Here is a 14,691-nt window from a genome sequence, read left to right as displayed (position 1 = left end):
GATGATAGTTGATCTCATCTCAGCTTCAACTGCACTTTCCTGCCCATTCACCATTGCCTTAATAATTAATTACTAATTAAAAATCTGTCCACCTCTTCCTTAAATTTACTCAAAGTCCCGGCATCCGCCACACTCTGGTGCAGTCAATTTTATAGACTCACTTTAAGAGAAGTAATTTCTCTTCGTTTCTGTTTAGGACAAGAATGTTTCAATGCAGCTCATTCCAAACAAGCTCCAAGACTGAATTCCCAATGAGTAAAGGCACACAGCCAGGTGTCTAAAGTCTCTTCGGTCATTTTGTGGGTGTTTTTTTACCTCTGACTTTAAGCGAGTGTTGCCAGTCAGAAACTGGGAATTTATCCAGGTCAAATCATTCCTTTTAACAGAAGTTTACTTTTCCTGAATGTCAATTTTACTAACAGCACGCTACTTGACATGCAGAAATTCTCTCATGATTTTCAAAATAGTTAATGCCAGACACAGATACCAGAATGTGTTTATAATTCATGGTGCAGAGGAGAGAATTGCATCTTGCTGTCACTAGAAGCTATCATACATCATTTTACGGATTAGTTCTAAATTACTTGCAGCGGTATTGGTTAACACTGATTCATTTGATACAGTACATTAAAAAACCAATGGTTTTTAATGGATTTTAAGGAAATACAAATATTTATACTTGGAGTTACAATACTCAACAGTACCAAATCTAAAATGTAATACTAATTAAAACATTTCATTCTTTGGGCAGTTTATGGTTTAATTGAGGTACTTGAACATACTGATGGGAATTTCATCTAGTAAGTTTGATAAATATGATAATATAACAGGAAGGTATAATTTCACAATGCATTGGCTGAAATTACATATTTCATTCCAACCATTTGGCTGCAGTTCATACTAAAAGCTGCTTTATGATTAATGTGCTACTTTCTTGAACTTCAAAATATGACACCAATTTTGATATTTCTTCTGGCAAAGAAGCTGACTTGAACGGCAAAAAAGTATATTATTTTACAACTAATAATAAACATTGTTTCTCAATTTGTTCAAAGAATATGGACGATCCGTGAATTTTAAAGCTTTGTCAAACATAGGAAATGGTGGCACAGTGACACGGTGGTTAGCACTGCTGCCTTACAAGGTCAGGGTCCCAGGTTCGATTCCAGCCTTGAGTGACTGACACACGTTCTCCCCATGTCTGCGTGGGTCTCCTCCGGGTGCTCCGGTTTCTTCCAATACTCTAAAGATGTGCAGGTTAGCTTGATTGCCATGCTAAATTGCACCTTAGTGTCCCAAGATGTGTTGGTTAGAGAGATTAGCAAGGTAAATACATGAGCTAACGGGGATAGGGCAGGGGGTGGTTCTGGGTAAGATGCTCTGTCAGAGAGTTGGTGCAGAGCCGATGGGCTGAATGGCCTCCTTCTGCATTGTAGGGATTCATTGATTCTGTGACATACTTCATTACGTTGCATTCCATTAATAAGAAAACTATTATCATCTAACAACGGCACCAAAATATCCTCCAGTCTTAACACCATCAGTGATGTAGATTCGATTCCCAAACAACTACTTCCCTCTATGCTTTCCCATGATGCTTTTTAAAAGCTGTACTGTGAGATAAGTGTGAAGGTTTCCATTTGCCTTTCCTTGATCCTTCAAGCAAGGTTAGCCAGTGGCACCTACTCCAATCCCACTTGTTTCTTGTATCCAAGTGTCCATTGGACTCTTGGTTTCTAGTAGCCTACTGACTGTTGTTTCCCTATCTGACTCTGTGAAACTGACCTAGAAAGTCCTCTGTTCAAAACTGACTAACATGCTCTGGAGGAGAAACTGGATAAACAGCGAGGAGATCATGACATACAACTAACCCAGACCTCTTCATTACATAAATGAATGCTGTGCCCAGCCTGTGCTCCTCATGCTGTTCGTTGGCTGCTTGCATGACTGGCTAACACTCAAGGCAGCATGAACCTATTCAAGCAGAGACCCATTGGGCTGCAAGAATTGGGGATTGTGGTGGGAAAGGTGGGGGTCGGGGGAGTGGGAACGATGGTGTGGTGTGTTCATTTGCAAACTGACTCTGTGCTGTGATACTTTGAGGAATGGCTAAACATGTGAGAGAATGCACATGAAAGTTTTCAGACACTAGGTCCTGGTGGAGAAAGTTGGTGATGTCATGCCTCTATAGGGTACAGGAGGTCCTGCAGACATATGCTCAGGAAGCAGTGGGAAATAATAGTGGTGGAAGTCAATGGCAGCAATGTTCCTCCCAGAATCTGGATGCCTTGCGAGATAGTCCATGACCTGACACAAATTGTCATGGTCAGTGAGTTAATCTATAAATGGTGTATCCTCACAATGGTCCCACCAGCCTCAATCACTGCTTGATTCAACACTCCCCCTCACCAATATCTATCAATCCATCTCAGACCTTTGAATCATTTGCTTTATCCCACTCTCACACATTTAAAACTGTTGCAAGCCTCACAGCCACATCTCACAGCCTGCGCACACTGTCAGCTATTCAACCATAACACACATCACCAAAACACATTGTTTGGTACACACTGGCACATATCCCTCTGTCTTGCAGAAGAATGTGACGCAAAATAACAGTCAGCCATAGACAGTGGCAGCACAAGTGAACAAGAGTATGTTTTGTAGACATGGATGATCATCCTGGAAGCGGCAGCCATTTGGGGTGGGGTGGGGTGGGGAAGGGGATATCAGCAAACAAACCCTTTACCAAGACAGCATCCGATGCAGGTCCCATCGGAAATGTTTGCCCACATCTCAAACATACCATTAGACTATGTAGCAGCAAGAAAACAAGCACTCACTCCAAAGTCAAACTTCTCTCCCTTATTTCTTCTTTTCTCTGTGGCTGTTAGCCTCCCTAACTCAAGTTCCACAGCCTCTCATTTGGATGTTTTTAAACCTAATTTTGGAAGTAAACATAGCATCTAATTATTATGCAATTATCCTATGTACTTTGTTACTATTATATTTACTGTATAACACCAGTGAGAGAGACACACACACTCACATATACAGGCATCCAAAAATATACACTTGAAGTATGCATTTCAAAAATGCCTTATCCTGGTAACATGTAACATCTGTAGACCGCTCCCCCTCTCACCTAAGGTCTTGCAAGAGGCAGGGAAAAAAAAACCAAAGCTAATTTGGGAAAAATCACTAGAAATTCCCTTCCAACTCCTGAAGGTAATTAGACAAGCACCAACAGACCTCGGTGGCTGCATACCTTCTGCATGTAGCTATATTGGCCACCTTTAGGAATTTGCCCCTCTTCCATCAGGTCTGTGACTTTGCCATTTTACTTAGACCCCATCCTGTGGGGCAGGCTGCTTTCCCATATCTCATTTCATTTCAGTTAAGGTTGTGTAGGGGGCAGTAACGTGAAGCAAACCCGTCCATCTGAACCCTCCTCCTGCCGATACACACCCGATTGAGGAGGGGGGTTCAAATTTGAAATTGTCGTTTTGTTAGAGATGCTTGTTATAATTGTGAGTGACGGCTATCACATAAATTATAGCTGTAGTATTTTTATTACCAGAAAAATTGATTTTGATGGTGTGTGCCAGAAGTCTAATTGTGGTCTAGGTAAAATGTGAAATCTTTATATTAAATTACAGTCAGTTATTTATACTGAAAATAAGCCTTCAGGGGTAGAGCCTTCAATTCCTAACTTATTACTGCCTGCCTCTACTTCTATAATCAGAAGCCAGTTTTCCTTTTATTACTGTGTGCCTTCTGGTTCAGTAATGCTTAAGCTACATAGTTTGCACTAAGAGTTGAAAGTCAGGTGCAATTTTCTCAGTTAAAACAGTTTAACTGATCCCCTTGACTCATTAGTGGGTCTCTCCAGTGAGTAGATCAGTCAAACACACCAGGAAGGTCCCAGGTTCAATCTCTGACTTGTGCTGAATTCACTAATTTCATATAATTGCTGCAGGGACCTGGGTTACAAAAGGAAAACTGCCCATGTTTCCTGTTCCTGATTGGTATTCAATTATCCCCACTGGAAATGCATGTGTTGATATCAGGTGGGACGGGATTGTATTCAGTAAAATGCCCCCAAGATCAAATACTGTACAAATACGCATATAAAGGCTTAAGCATGAATAATAGCCAATTGTTTGACCTGCCAGAATACGGTCAGCGTTATCGCTATATAAAAACTCCTGCAGAGTGTTCATATGTTTAAGAAATATTTGTTTGTACACATTTACAATTACTGGTGCTGCTCAGTTACAATCCATGTATTGATTGAGAGGTTTTAGCATTTTATGTTCCAATATCTAATAGGCATTGCAAATTTTTCAGAGATTTTTATCATGCAGAATTATAATATCCATAATGACATTTTTCAACTGTACCCTGGTTCAATAATTGCCGCACACATGTCTCCTGTTTGTGGACATCCAAAAGGTCAATGTGATATGGAGAGAATGAATGGAAAATTATTCCAAGAGTTTTCACAAAGTTTTATTAGTTCAGGAATCCCAACATGTTCATTATGTTCTGCTGAAGAAGCTGGTTAAGGGCTTGATGTAATAGGAGGCAGAAGAGATTCTCTCTTTAGTTTGTCCCAAGCATTGTCATTTAATTTATGGGATCTGTACATAGTTACACTCAACGAACACTTGCAAAGGCTCCTCTATGATGTTTGCCCTATATCCTCCCTCCATCCATTTCTGAACACTTACAATTGGCACTTAACCGACAACCTCTGCGACTTGTTTTAAAGAGTGAAACTTTGAGTAACTTGACAATATTTCTAGTGTGCTTGATGTCATAGGGGGAGGCCTGTTCTCCAAATGGGAACCGACCAGTGAAAAATTGCAGAGGTATAGGGGAGCATATCCCTGAATTGCTTTCTTCCTGGATCATTTGTATTTGCTTATTCCAAAATTCTGTCTGTTAAACCTTTAAAGGATAATATAGTTATAGCATCTGCAACTAATATTAATACGGTGCTTGTTACAGATGACAGTAATAACTTTCCAAGCAAGTGCGGCATTTCAAATAATGCTGCTGTGAAATGGGTGTGCAACAATATTTTTTGCTAAATGCAGCACATGAAGGTATTTTTCAGCCTATGTTGTTCTATTTAATTTCATTATAATACATAGCAAAGTACACAATTGAAGTTATGGAGTCATCATTCATAGCTCCATTATTCTACATCCGATATCTAGGGATAGAAATTGGTTTGAGGCAGTGGCTCAGAATGGATGGTTTCAAATCCCTAACTTGTTAACCAGAGCATCTGATATTCCATTCCGCTGACCACACTGTGCCATTACCTGAAACAGTTTTCTACTCCTTGGTACCTTATGTACACCGTCATGCTGTTATGTTGGTGCTGGTTGAAAATACTGACATTCTAAAATCTTGTTTTGGTTTTGGATTCTAGGGCCCTCTTGGATTGGACGGAAAGCCAGTAGGTATTTTGTGGTCCATAAGTGTTCAAAAAGAAGCTTGCACTACTTCCTTGTTATTTGTTGTAGGAAGAATAGACTTAAATAGAAAATCACAATTTAATCCCAGTGACTGAAAAGCAACGTGTTTTGTCCCAGAATCTGGAATGCAGCCTGTTTCCCAGCTGAACAGAAATTTAACTGGGATTAATATTCAGCTACCTTAGTTTCCTGGGGATATTTCTTTAAATTTGTTAGAGAATTAAAGAACCCAAATTAATCCATCTGCTCCCCCACCAATCCTGACTTCCAAACACACCTCAGGAGAGGACATTTAACTTATTTCTCTATGGAATAAAGAGTCTATATGAATTTGGAGAATGATTCAAAATACTTGTGAACCAAGGAAGGGGTGAAGTGTTTGTGAATGAGGGAGGGGAGGGAATGTACTGGGGAGAAGGAATTCTGAGCCAGAGAGGAACAATGCCTTGCAAACTTTGGAGGAAGGAAAGAGTATCTATTGAGTGAGCTGGTGAAGAGTATCTTGTGAGCCGCAGTGGTACAGTTGTATACAGTCAGCAGGGAATTGCCCCGGGAAATGAAATCTCATGGCATCAGGTCAAACATGGGCAAGGAAACATCCTGCTAGTTACCATGTACTGAGAATAAATCAGTACTCCTCCATGTTGAACACCACTTGGAGCAAGCACTGAGGGTGGCAAAGAAACAGCACCAGGTGGGCAGCACGTGGCACAGTGGCTAGCTCTGCTGCCTCACAGCGCCAGAGACTGAGGTTCAATTCCGGTCTCATTGACTGTCTGTGTAGCGTTTGCACATTCTCCCTGCGTCTGCGTGGGTTTTCTCCTTGTGCTCCGGTTTCCTCCCACATTTCAAAGATGTGCACGTTAGCTGGACAGGCCATATTAGGTTGTCCCTTAGTATCAGGGAGAGTAGCAAGGTAATATGGAGATAAGGGCTGAGTGGGATTGTTGCTGTGCAGGCTCAATGGGCCGAATGGCCTCCTTCTGCACTGTAGGGATTCTATGATTCTATGCATACATTAAAAAAAATGAAGTGTCAATCTAGTGAAGCTGCAACATAGGACTACCTGTGTGCTAAACAGCATAAGTACTATGTAACAGACAAAGCGAAGTGATCCCATGGCAAACAGATCAAATATAAATTCTGTAGTCCTGCCACATCCAGCCATGAATGGTGGTGCACAATGAATCAACTCACTGGAGGGGGAGTCTCCACAAATATCCCCATCCTCAGTGATGGAGGAGTCCAGAACATCAGCACAAAGAGATAAGACCGAAGCATTTGTAACAATCTTCAGTCAGAAGTGCTGAGTGAATGACCCATCTCGACCTCCTCTGGGGGTCCCTAGTATTACAGCATTAGTCTTCAGCCAATTCAATTAATTCCACGTGATGGTAAGAAACAACTGAAGGCCCTGGGTACTGCGAAGACTCTGGGTGCCGACTATATTCTGGACGTGATACAGAACTTACCACCCTGCCTAATCAAACTGTTCCAGTACAGCTACAACACTGGCATCTACTCGGCAATGTGGAAAATTTCTCAGGTATTTCCTATACACAAGAAACAGGACAAATCCAACCCGGCCAATTGCCACCCCATCAGTCTACTCTCAAGGGATCATCAATACTACTACCAAATGCTACTTCAATATCCATATTTAAAACCACTAGCTGCTTATAGCAGCCACAATCTGATAACTACTGGTCATTGGTGGAAGCAGACACGTTAGCAACATTTAAGAGGCATCTGGATGGGTACATAAAGGAACAGAGGGATACAGACTGAGTAAGGGCAGAAGTTTTATTTTAGTTTAGTTAGGGCATCATGATTGGCACGGGCTTGGAGGGTCGAAGGGCCTGATCCTGTGCTGTACTTTTCTTTGTTCTTTGTCTTCCTTTGAATGATGTAACAATCAGTCAATTCAACCACTATCTGTCCATGAGCCTAACTATCCAATGCTGATTTACCAGTGGTCTAGGGATTACAGACTATCTCTGCTGGTAACTGGCAACACATTAGCGGGCAACTTCTCTACCTTAGAAAGAGGTAGAGAAGGAATAATCTGAAAACACAAAATCAAGCTTGCAACAGATCCACATGCGTTCAGTAGTCTGAAATGGCATCCATTTCAAAGCTGTAGCATTATAAGTGATCGTCTTATTTCAGACTATGGTTACTCACTAATCTTCAGGCGGCCTGTCTCTATAATTTCTTTCTCTTCTGATTGATGAACAGCATTGTAAGGAATGCCAATGCTGAGAAACTGAACTTTTCTGCAATCATTCTTATATTCAATGATCTAGATTTTACTGCAAGTTGCCCACTGATGTATTGCCAGCTATCAGCAGAGATTGTCTCTAATCCAGCATCTTTTCCAACGTGGCAGTTCTAATATTGCTCAACTATTTAATGAGGCAAGATGCAATGTCATTGAGTTCCAACTTCTCTTGGAATGATTTCCAATTGCTTGCTCAATGATCTGTCATCTCCAGTTGCCCTGGAATGGTAAATTTTGAACTGCGTAGTGCTGGCCCTTAACATTTTCACTTTCTATTTGAAATGAGTTTCTATCTGATACTCTCAGAGTCAAAATTAACTCCATTCAGATCCTGTATTTGACCATTTCAGACTAATGAACACGTGGAACTTTTGCAAACTTGATTTTGTGTTTATGGATTATTCCTTCTCTACCTACATCTAAGAATATCCAGTCCTTTATCTCAGTACTGGGCCAGATGATACTTAACAAATAACAGCGTCTAAATGACATATTGTTACAAATGCACAAAGCAATCAGCAATTTGTAGCGAGGAAGAAGCATCCCATGAATTCAGAATCACTACGAATTGCGAACCAATTTGCACGGTTCTGTTGTTAGTTTCACTTAAGTGACGTCTTATTCTTTGATTTTCATGAAGTTGCTACACTTGGGATGGAATTCTCCAGTCACTCGCACCAGCGGGATTCTCCCGTCCTGCTGCAGTGACTTGGATGAATGCCATATTCTCCGTTCTCTCTGGCAGTGGCAGCGGGGCATGAACAGCCGGATAACCCTGGCCCTTACATCAACTGCCCGTTAAACTCACCACAGAAAGTCAAGTCTAATAATTAACAGCTTAAATGCACTTTTAGCAGCATGGTAATTGCTGATGACAGCCAATCAACTTCTCTTGCACGGGAGGTAAACAACTGAGTGTAGAGTCTCTTTCCTGCAAGTTGTGAACTAACAATTTTTTTTCTAATATTAAATGTCATTTTTTTTCTTCCTTATCCCTTCTTTCTTTCTTTTCCTCTCTCTCTTAGTACAGTTATTGTTCCTCGCTCTAAGTCTCCTGATTTGGTATTGGATTCACCTCTCTAATTTACATTCCATTTCATTCCTCTTTCTGTTCATTTCTTAATTCTTATATTACCCAATTCAGATAGAACAATAGTTAATTGATACTCACAATCTGCTGAGTGAGTGAATTAACTCTTTTTTTTTGCTAAATCTTCGAAGAATCCAGACATGTTATGCACTGGTAATTGTTCATTAACTCCAGAATATTCACCAATAACTAAGCTTAAATGTAGAGTACGTCAATAACTAGGTTGAAGTAGTTGTAAACAGGGTTACTTCACAAAATGAATGACACCCATTAAAAAAGCAGTTCAATGGAAACATTATAGTTCAGAATTAGATCTGTGATTGATTATGAAAATACCATTGCTATCGGTGCCGAATTGATAGAATTTGTTTTGACGAATTTAAGGCTTCATTCCCTAGACCACTGATAAGTCAGCATTGGATAGTTAGTCTCATGGACAGATAGTGGTTGAGTTGACTGATTGTCTTCCTTTGAATGGTGATGTAACAAAGAACAAAAAAATGTACAGCGTAGGAACTGGCCCTTCGCCCCTCCAAGCCCGTGCCAATCGTGATGCCCTAACTAAACCTCATTCAGTCCATATCCCTCTATTCCCTCCCTATTCATGTACCCATCCAGATGTTTCTTAAATGCTAATGTGCCAGCTTCCACCACCTCCTCTGGCAATGTGTTCCAGCCATCACTTAAAGAGAAACCTAATCAAAGCAAAAAGCACCCCCACCAAAGGGGCTACCCACAGTCCCCACCCCATGTCAGAGCAGGCATTCACTGCCCCTCCCATCCTGTGATCGGAACCAGAATTCAATCACCACCCCCCCCCCCAAATAACCCCTGTCCCCACACCCATTAGTCAAGATGTCCCCCCCACTCCCTCACCCCACACTCCATCCACTTGAACAGCAGACCCTCTCCCTCTCTCCAGCAGTCAGTGACAGCAACATCCCAGTTTTACCCTCGAACATCCTTCCCCCAACACCTCCCCCCTCCGCCCCCTCCCGGTCACCCAAACACAGCCATCACCGGTATCCCTATCACCACATGTAAATGATTACCCTCCCCCCCGCCCTTCTCCAGGAGGCTCCCACTTGGATCTACCCCTGGCACTGCTCCCTGGCATCATGTCCTTGCCAATCTGTGCCACGGGGGTGTTGCCAGGCCACTGCCTGGCCATGTTCCTCTGCCCTGGCATCTATACTCACCTTTCTGCTGCTGGGGACCCTCACAACAGGTTCATGTCTGGATGAACCTATTATAAACCACGCCAACATGATGCACATCGGCATCAATATGCAGCATAGGCAGTCTTTTATATTATGATAATCTATTCAAATGTATTGAAATCAGGTTCACACCATGAGTGTGAACCTGATTATATCGCCTGCAAGGAGTGACGAAAATCAGAAGCTGCAATCTTGACAGCGAGATTTCCGGATCTTGAGCCTGGCTGCCATTCCCGCGGAAGGTGAACACAGGCTCAAGACTGCACCCACAGTTTTGTTTACTGGTGCCAGCTGTAGAAGCTTTTGAAAGGTATAACTTTGTTCCCCCACCTCCAAAACTGTAACAGACCATAAATAGAAAATATTAAACACATATCTGCTTTAAGTAAAGTTCACAAGATTCACTTAACTGAACACAAAGCATCAAATAACACAGGAATTTAAATTGAATCATTTACTCAAACATTGGTTTCAGAAGGAGTGGTCCCCACAAGCCCCACTCGCCAATGTGTCTCGAGTCACATTATAAAGGAGATAATTTTGGATGAAACATATGGGAAAACTCTAGTGGCGGAAATTGTTCTGGGAGTTAGAATTGTGTTTACATGTTGAATGTGAGTTAATATGTAGTAATTCTGTACACTCTAAGTTCATTTGCTGGGGGCCAAAACATCTGTTTACACATAAGTAGACTTACTTATTTGAGTTAACACATTTTGACAATTACCCAGTGATTCTTTTAGTCTACGTGACTTGTCATCACTTAAGTTGACTGATAATTTGTTGCCCTCTTTATGGAAAATTGTGGTATATGTAGAAAACCCATGTGAATTTAAGGAAAGCTTGAAGTTTATAAGATTCATTGCAAGATGTTATGTGGCACCAAATAACTTTAGGTAATTTCTTTTGACCTTCCTTAGGAATAAGTGAAAACAGGAACACTTGAAGGCCATTCCCACCATTGACCTTGTACCACAATTCAGTTGGTTCAGAAGCCTTTCCTCCATTGAAAAATACATCAATTTTGTTTCAATTCCCACCCCTTTCTCATTTTCACTTGGTCTATGTCAACACTTCACTTCTCTCCCTTGACCTCTCTGTCTCCCTTTTTGGTGATAGATTGACCACCAATATTCATCACAAACCCGACTGTTTCAACACTGTTTCAAACCCACTAAGAGTTTCAAATTTCCATTGCCTTCATTTAAATTATATTACATTCTTCCTGATTATTCTGGATTCTCCCACAAGAGAAAATAGTTTATTTCTATCAACCCAATGGAACCCCTTCATCAATTTGAAGACTTTACTCAGATCACCCCCATCTTCTAAGCTCAAGGGAATGGAAAACAACTTCATATGAACACAGTGCCAGAGACCCAGGTTCAATTCCCGGCTTGGGTCACTGTGTGGATTCTGCATGTTCTCCCTGTGTCTGCATGGGTTTCCTCAGGGTCCTCCAGTTTCCACCCACAGTCCAAAGATGAGCAAGTTAGATTGATTGGCCATGTTAAATTGACTCAGGGGGATTAGCAGAGTAAATGTGTGGTGTTACGGGAATAGGGCCTGAGTGGAATTGTTGTCAGTGCAAGCTCAATGGGCTAAATGGCCTCCTTCTGTACTGTAGGGAATCTATGACCTATCGTCATAATTTAACCCTTCTAGCCCTGATATAATTCTGGTGCAGCTTCATGGTGCTCTCTCCAAGACCAATATATCTTTCCTGAGATTTAGGCCCAGGGTTTCCATACCTCTATCAAAGTCAGGACAGAAGTAGAAGGGCTTTCAAAACAGCAGGCCAGGCCTGATTCTCAGATTCCTGTTACATTCCTGTTTCTAGCAACTTATGCTAGTGTAGGATAAGAGTGTGGGTAGTCAGCCTGCCTCAGCATTCCCAACCTGGCTGGCTCCATTGTGGGGAATCATCATTTCAGACATTAGAATATAATATCACTTCCAATCCTTAAGAATGGCTGCAGAAAAAAATTAACAGGAATGAAGTAAGGACTATTCATCTAAGGTTAGGACAAAAGGTTATTTTTGACTCAGACTGGCAGAAGGTTTGCTGTGCACCTAATGATGATGTGACTAATGACACTCAATATTGATGCTGGTAGGCAAAAGTGGAAAATGTGTTTGGTTTCTCAATATTGATATGCCTCATCTTGTAGAGCACAAGTAATTACTATAAATTGTTCAGAAAGGAAACTGTAGGTAAATGAAGAAGTTCATAAAATATGCTTTTGTTACAAATCAATTTTCCATCCTTTCATTTTCCAGGGCCAACCTGGACCAAAAGGAGAGAAGGTAGGGAATGTTTTATTGCTATTTCTACTCATCTTATAACACTTACTATTTGTCCTTTGCTCTTCTTGCTGAGTTCCTTTATTCAGTTGCTGCCCCCAGATCCTGGAATGCACCATAAAAATAACAGCAAGCAGATTTTATTGCATGGTGCTACAAAACTCAATGAATTGTTCCTTATTGAAGTAAGCTGCCATAAGTTGACTTTCTCTAATTAAATGATTTCAAACGAAGGTCATCATTGAAATGCTTCCTTAAGTCATTGGGCCCATTTTTCCTCTCAATATAAAGGTGATGCACTAAAAATATTTAATGATACAAATGGATGACCCTCCCAACATTGGAACGAATGTGTGAATAACTTTTTTTTACTTTCAAAGAATTACGTAATTCAAGAACAAATGATTTCTCAGAGTTACATTTTAATGACTGTTATTGTTGCATCTCTCAGCATTTAGAAATATAGAAGTAACTTTGTTTGATTTCAACTTAAATATATTGGACTTGTAGAATTATTTAAATGGTCAAACGGCTTAATGTTCTTATTCCTACAAATTTTCAGTGATTTCAGTATAAGGGTGATAAAACAAATAGAATATATTGGATAGCCTGTTACTGAATACAATTGAAGGAGAGCACATAACTCAAAAATCGCAATGGCAAATAAATTATTTCCTGCATCAGACACCATGTAAAACACAGCAAAATCTCATTCTGCCAGGTACCCATCTTCAGCTCCATATCAAATAGCTGCAGGATAGTGGGTAAAATTAGGGGATAGCTGCTTCGGATCTGCATTTCATTTTTGAATAACATTAGCAAAGGCCTGGAGATTAGATGAGACGGGAGAACCTTTGTATTAATACTATTAATTCTGACAAGTCTGCAAACATTAAAGTGTTAACAAAGGGAATTTTCATTGTTCATGCTGCTGTGAGGTTCTACATTGATGTGGAGATGCCGATGTTGGACTGAGGTGGGCGCAGTAAGAAGCAGGTTGTATATTATCCTCCCCACCATTCACGATGCTTCCAAGTATTGTATCATCTGTAAATTCTGAAACTGTTCCTTGTACACCAAGGCGCAGGTTATTAATATATGTTAGGCAAAGTAAGGATCCCAACACTGACCCCTGTGGAACTCCCCTACAAACCTTCCTCCAGCCTGAAAAACGTCCATTCACCACTATTCCCTGTGTCCCCCCAGCAGGTTCTCTTCACCAGGTCTCGGGTTTGTCAAAAGCTTTTATTAACCCTGCCGGCATAACATTACAATGTGGTGGGGGATTATCTAATCTGGGAGGATAACAGAGTGGGGAAGCCATTAATGATACTACAACGCACGCTAATGGGGTTCCCAAACTTTCATGACATAATTGGCAGGGGAGGGTGGGTGGAGACAACTGGAATTGGAAATCTCGACCTTGCAAAAGCCTTTTGAAGACTTCCATTGGACTTTTCGCCCCTCTGCCATTCCTGCCTGCCAAAAACAGGCGGAAAAGCCCGAGACTGAGCGTTGTTGGAGCTGCACTCATCCAGGCTGATGAAGACTATTCCATCACAACTCCTATCGTGTGCCTTGTAAATGGTGGACAGGGTTTGAGGAGTCAGAACATAAAATACCTGCCCCAGAATACACAGTTGCAGACCTGCTCCTGTAGCACAGTGGGTGGAGATTAGGTTTCTTGTCAATGATGATCTCCAGGATGTTGCTGATGGGGGATTCCGCATTGGTAAAGTCACAGAATGTCAACCTTCCTGTCCCTGGAATCTCCTTGTTTATTCAATCCAAACTATTCCTGATTCTGGAATATCCATTTAACTATTTATGCTTTAAGGAGAATGACCCCAGTTTCTCTGATTTCCCCATGAATTGAAAGTTCCTCTTCCTCAGTAACATTCCAGTAAATCTTTTTCATAAAATCAAACACAACTTGAAGCCTAACCAGTGTTATATAAAGGTCTGGTGTAACTTCCTTGATTTTGTACGCTGTGCCTCCATTAGTAAAGTTGAGGATTCTAGATGCTTTTTTATGACTGGTTAACTTATCCTGGCAAGTTCAAAGATTTGTACAGCCACTCTGTGTTCCCATAGCAATTAGTTCATGTTGCCTATCCTCATTCTTTTTACCAAAACATATGGTTTATTCAATACTTATTCCTTATTTCCTGCTTCAACGTATAGGGTACTCAAGGTCATCCTGGACCATCTGGTCCAGCAGGTCCTGAAGGCCCAGCAGGTCCCCCAGGAGAGCCAGGAAAGGATGGTGAACGCGGAATTCCAGGTGCAAATGTAAGGATACCTATT

At 41.2% G+C, this 14,691-nt stretch overlaps 1 protein-coding gene across 1 annotated transcript in view; it reads left to right on the top strand.

The window, feature by feature from the left end:
- Nucleotides 1-14,691, top strand: part of LOC145351488 (uncharacterized) — a 166,773-nt gene that overhangs the window by 80,976 nt on the left and 71,106 nt on the right. The window contains exons 6-8 of the mRNA XM_080201085.1: nucleotides 5,444-5,470; nucleotides 12,361-12,387; nucleotides 14,569-14,676. Of these exons, the coding sequence (XP_080057211.1) occupies nucleotides 5,444-5,470; nucleotides 12,361-12,387; nucleotides 14,569-14,676 (162 nt within the window). The remainder of the gene's footprint in view (nucleotides 1-5,443; nucleotides 5,471-12,360; nucleotides 12,388-14,568; nucleotides 14,677-14,691) is intronic.

The sequence above is a fragment of the Carcharhinus amblyrhynchos genome, chromosome 13 (assembly GCF_965287045.1).
Source record: "Carcharhinus amblyrhynchos chromosome 13, sCarAmb.v2.hapA, whole genome shotgun sequence".
Taxonomy (NCBI): domain Eukaryota; kingdom Metazoa; phylum Chordata; class Chondrichthyes; order Carcharhiniformes; family Carcharhinidae; genus Carcharhinus; species Carcharhinus amblyrhynchos.
The sequence above is the reverse complement of the archived record's forward strand: the minus strand, read 5'-3'. Positions and strand labels throughout refer to the sequence as shown.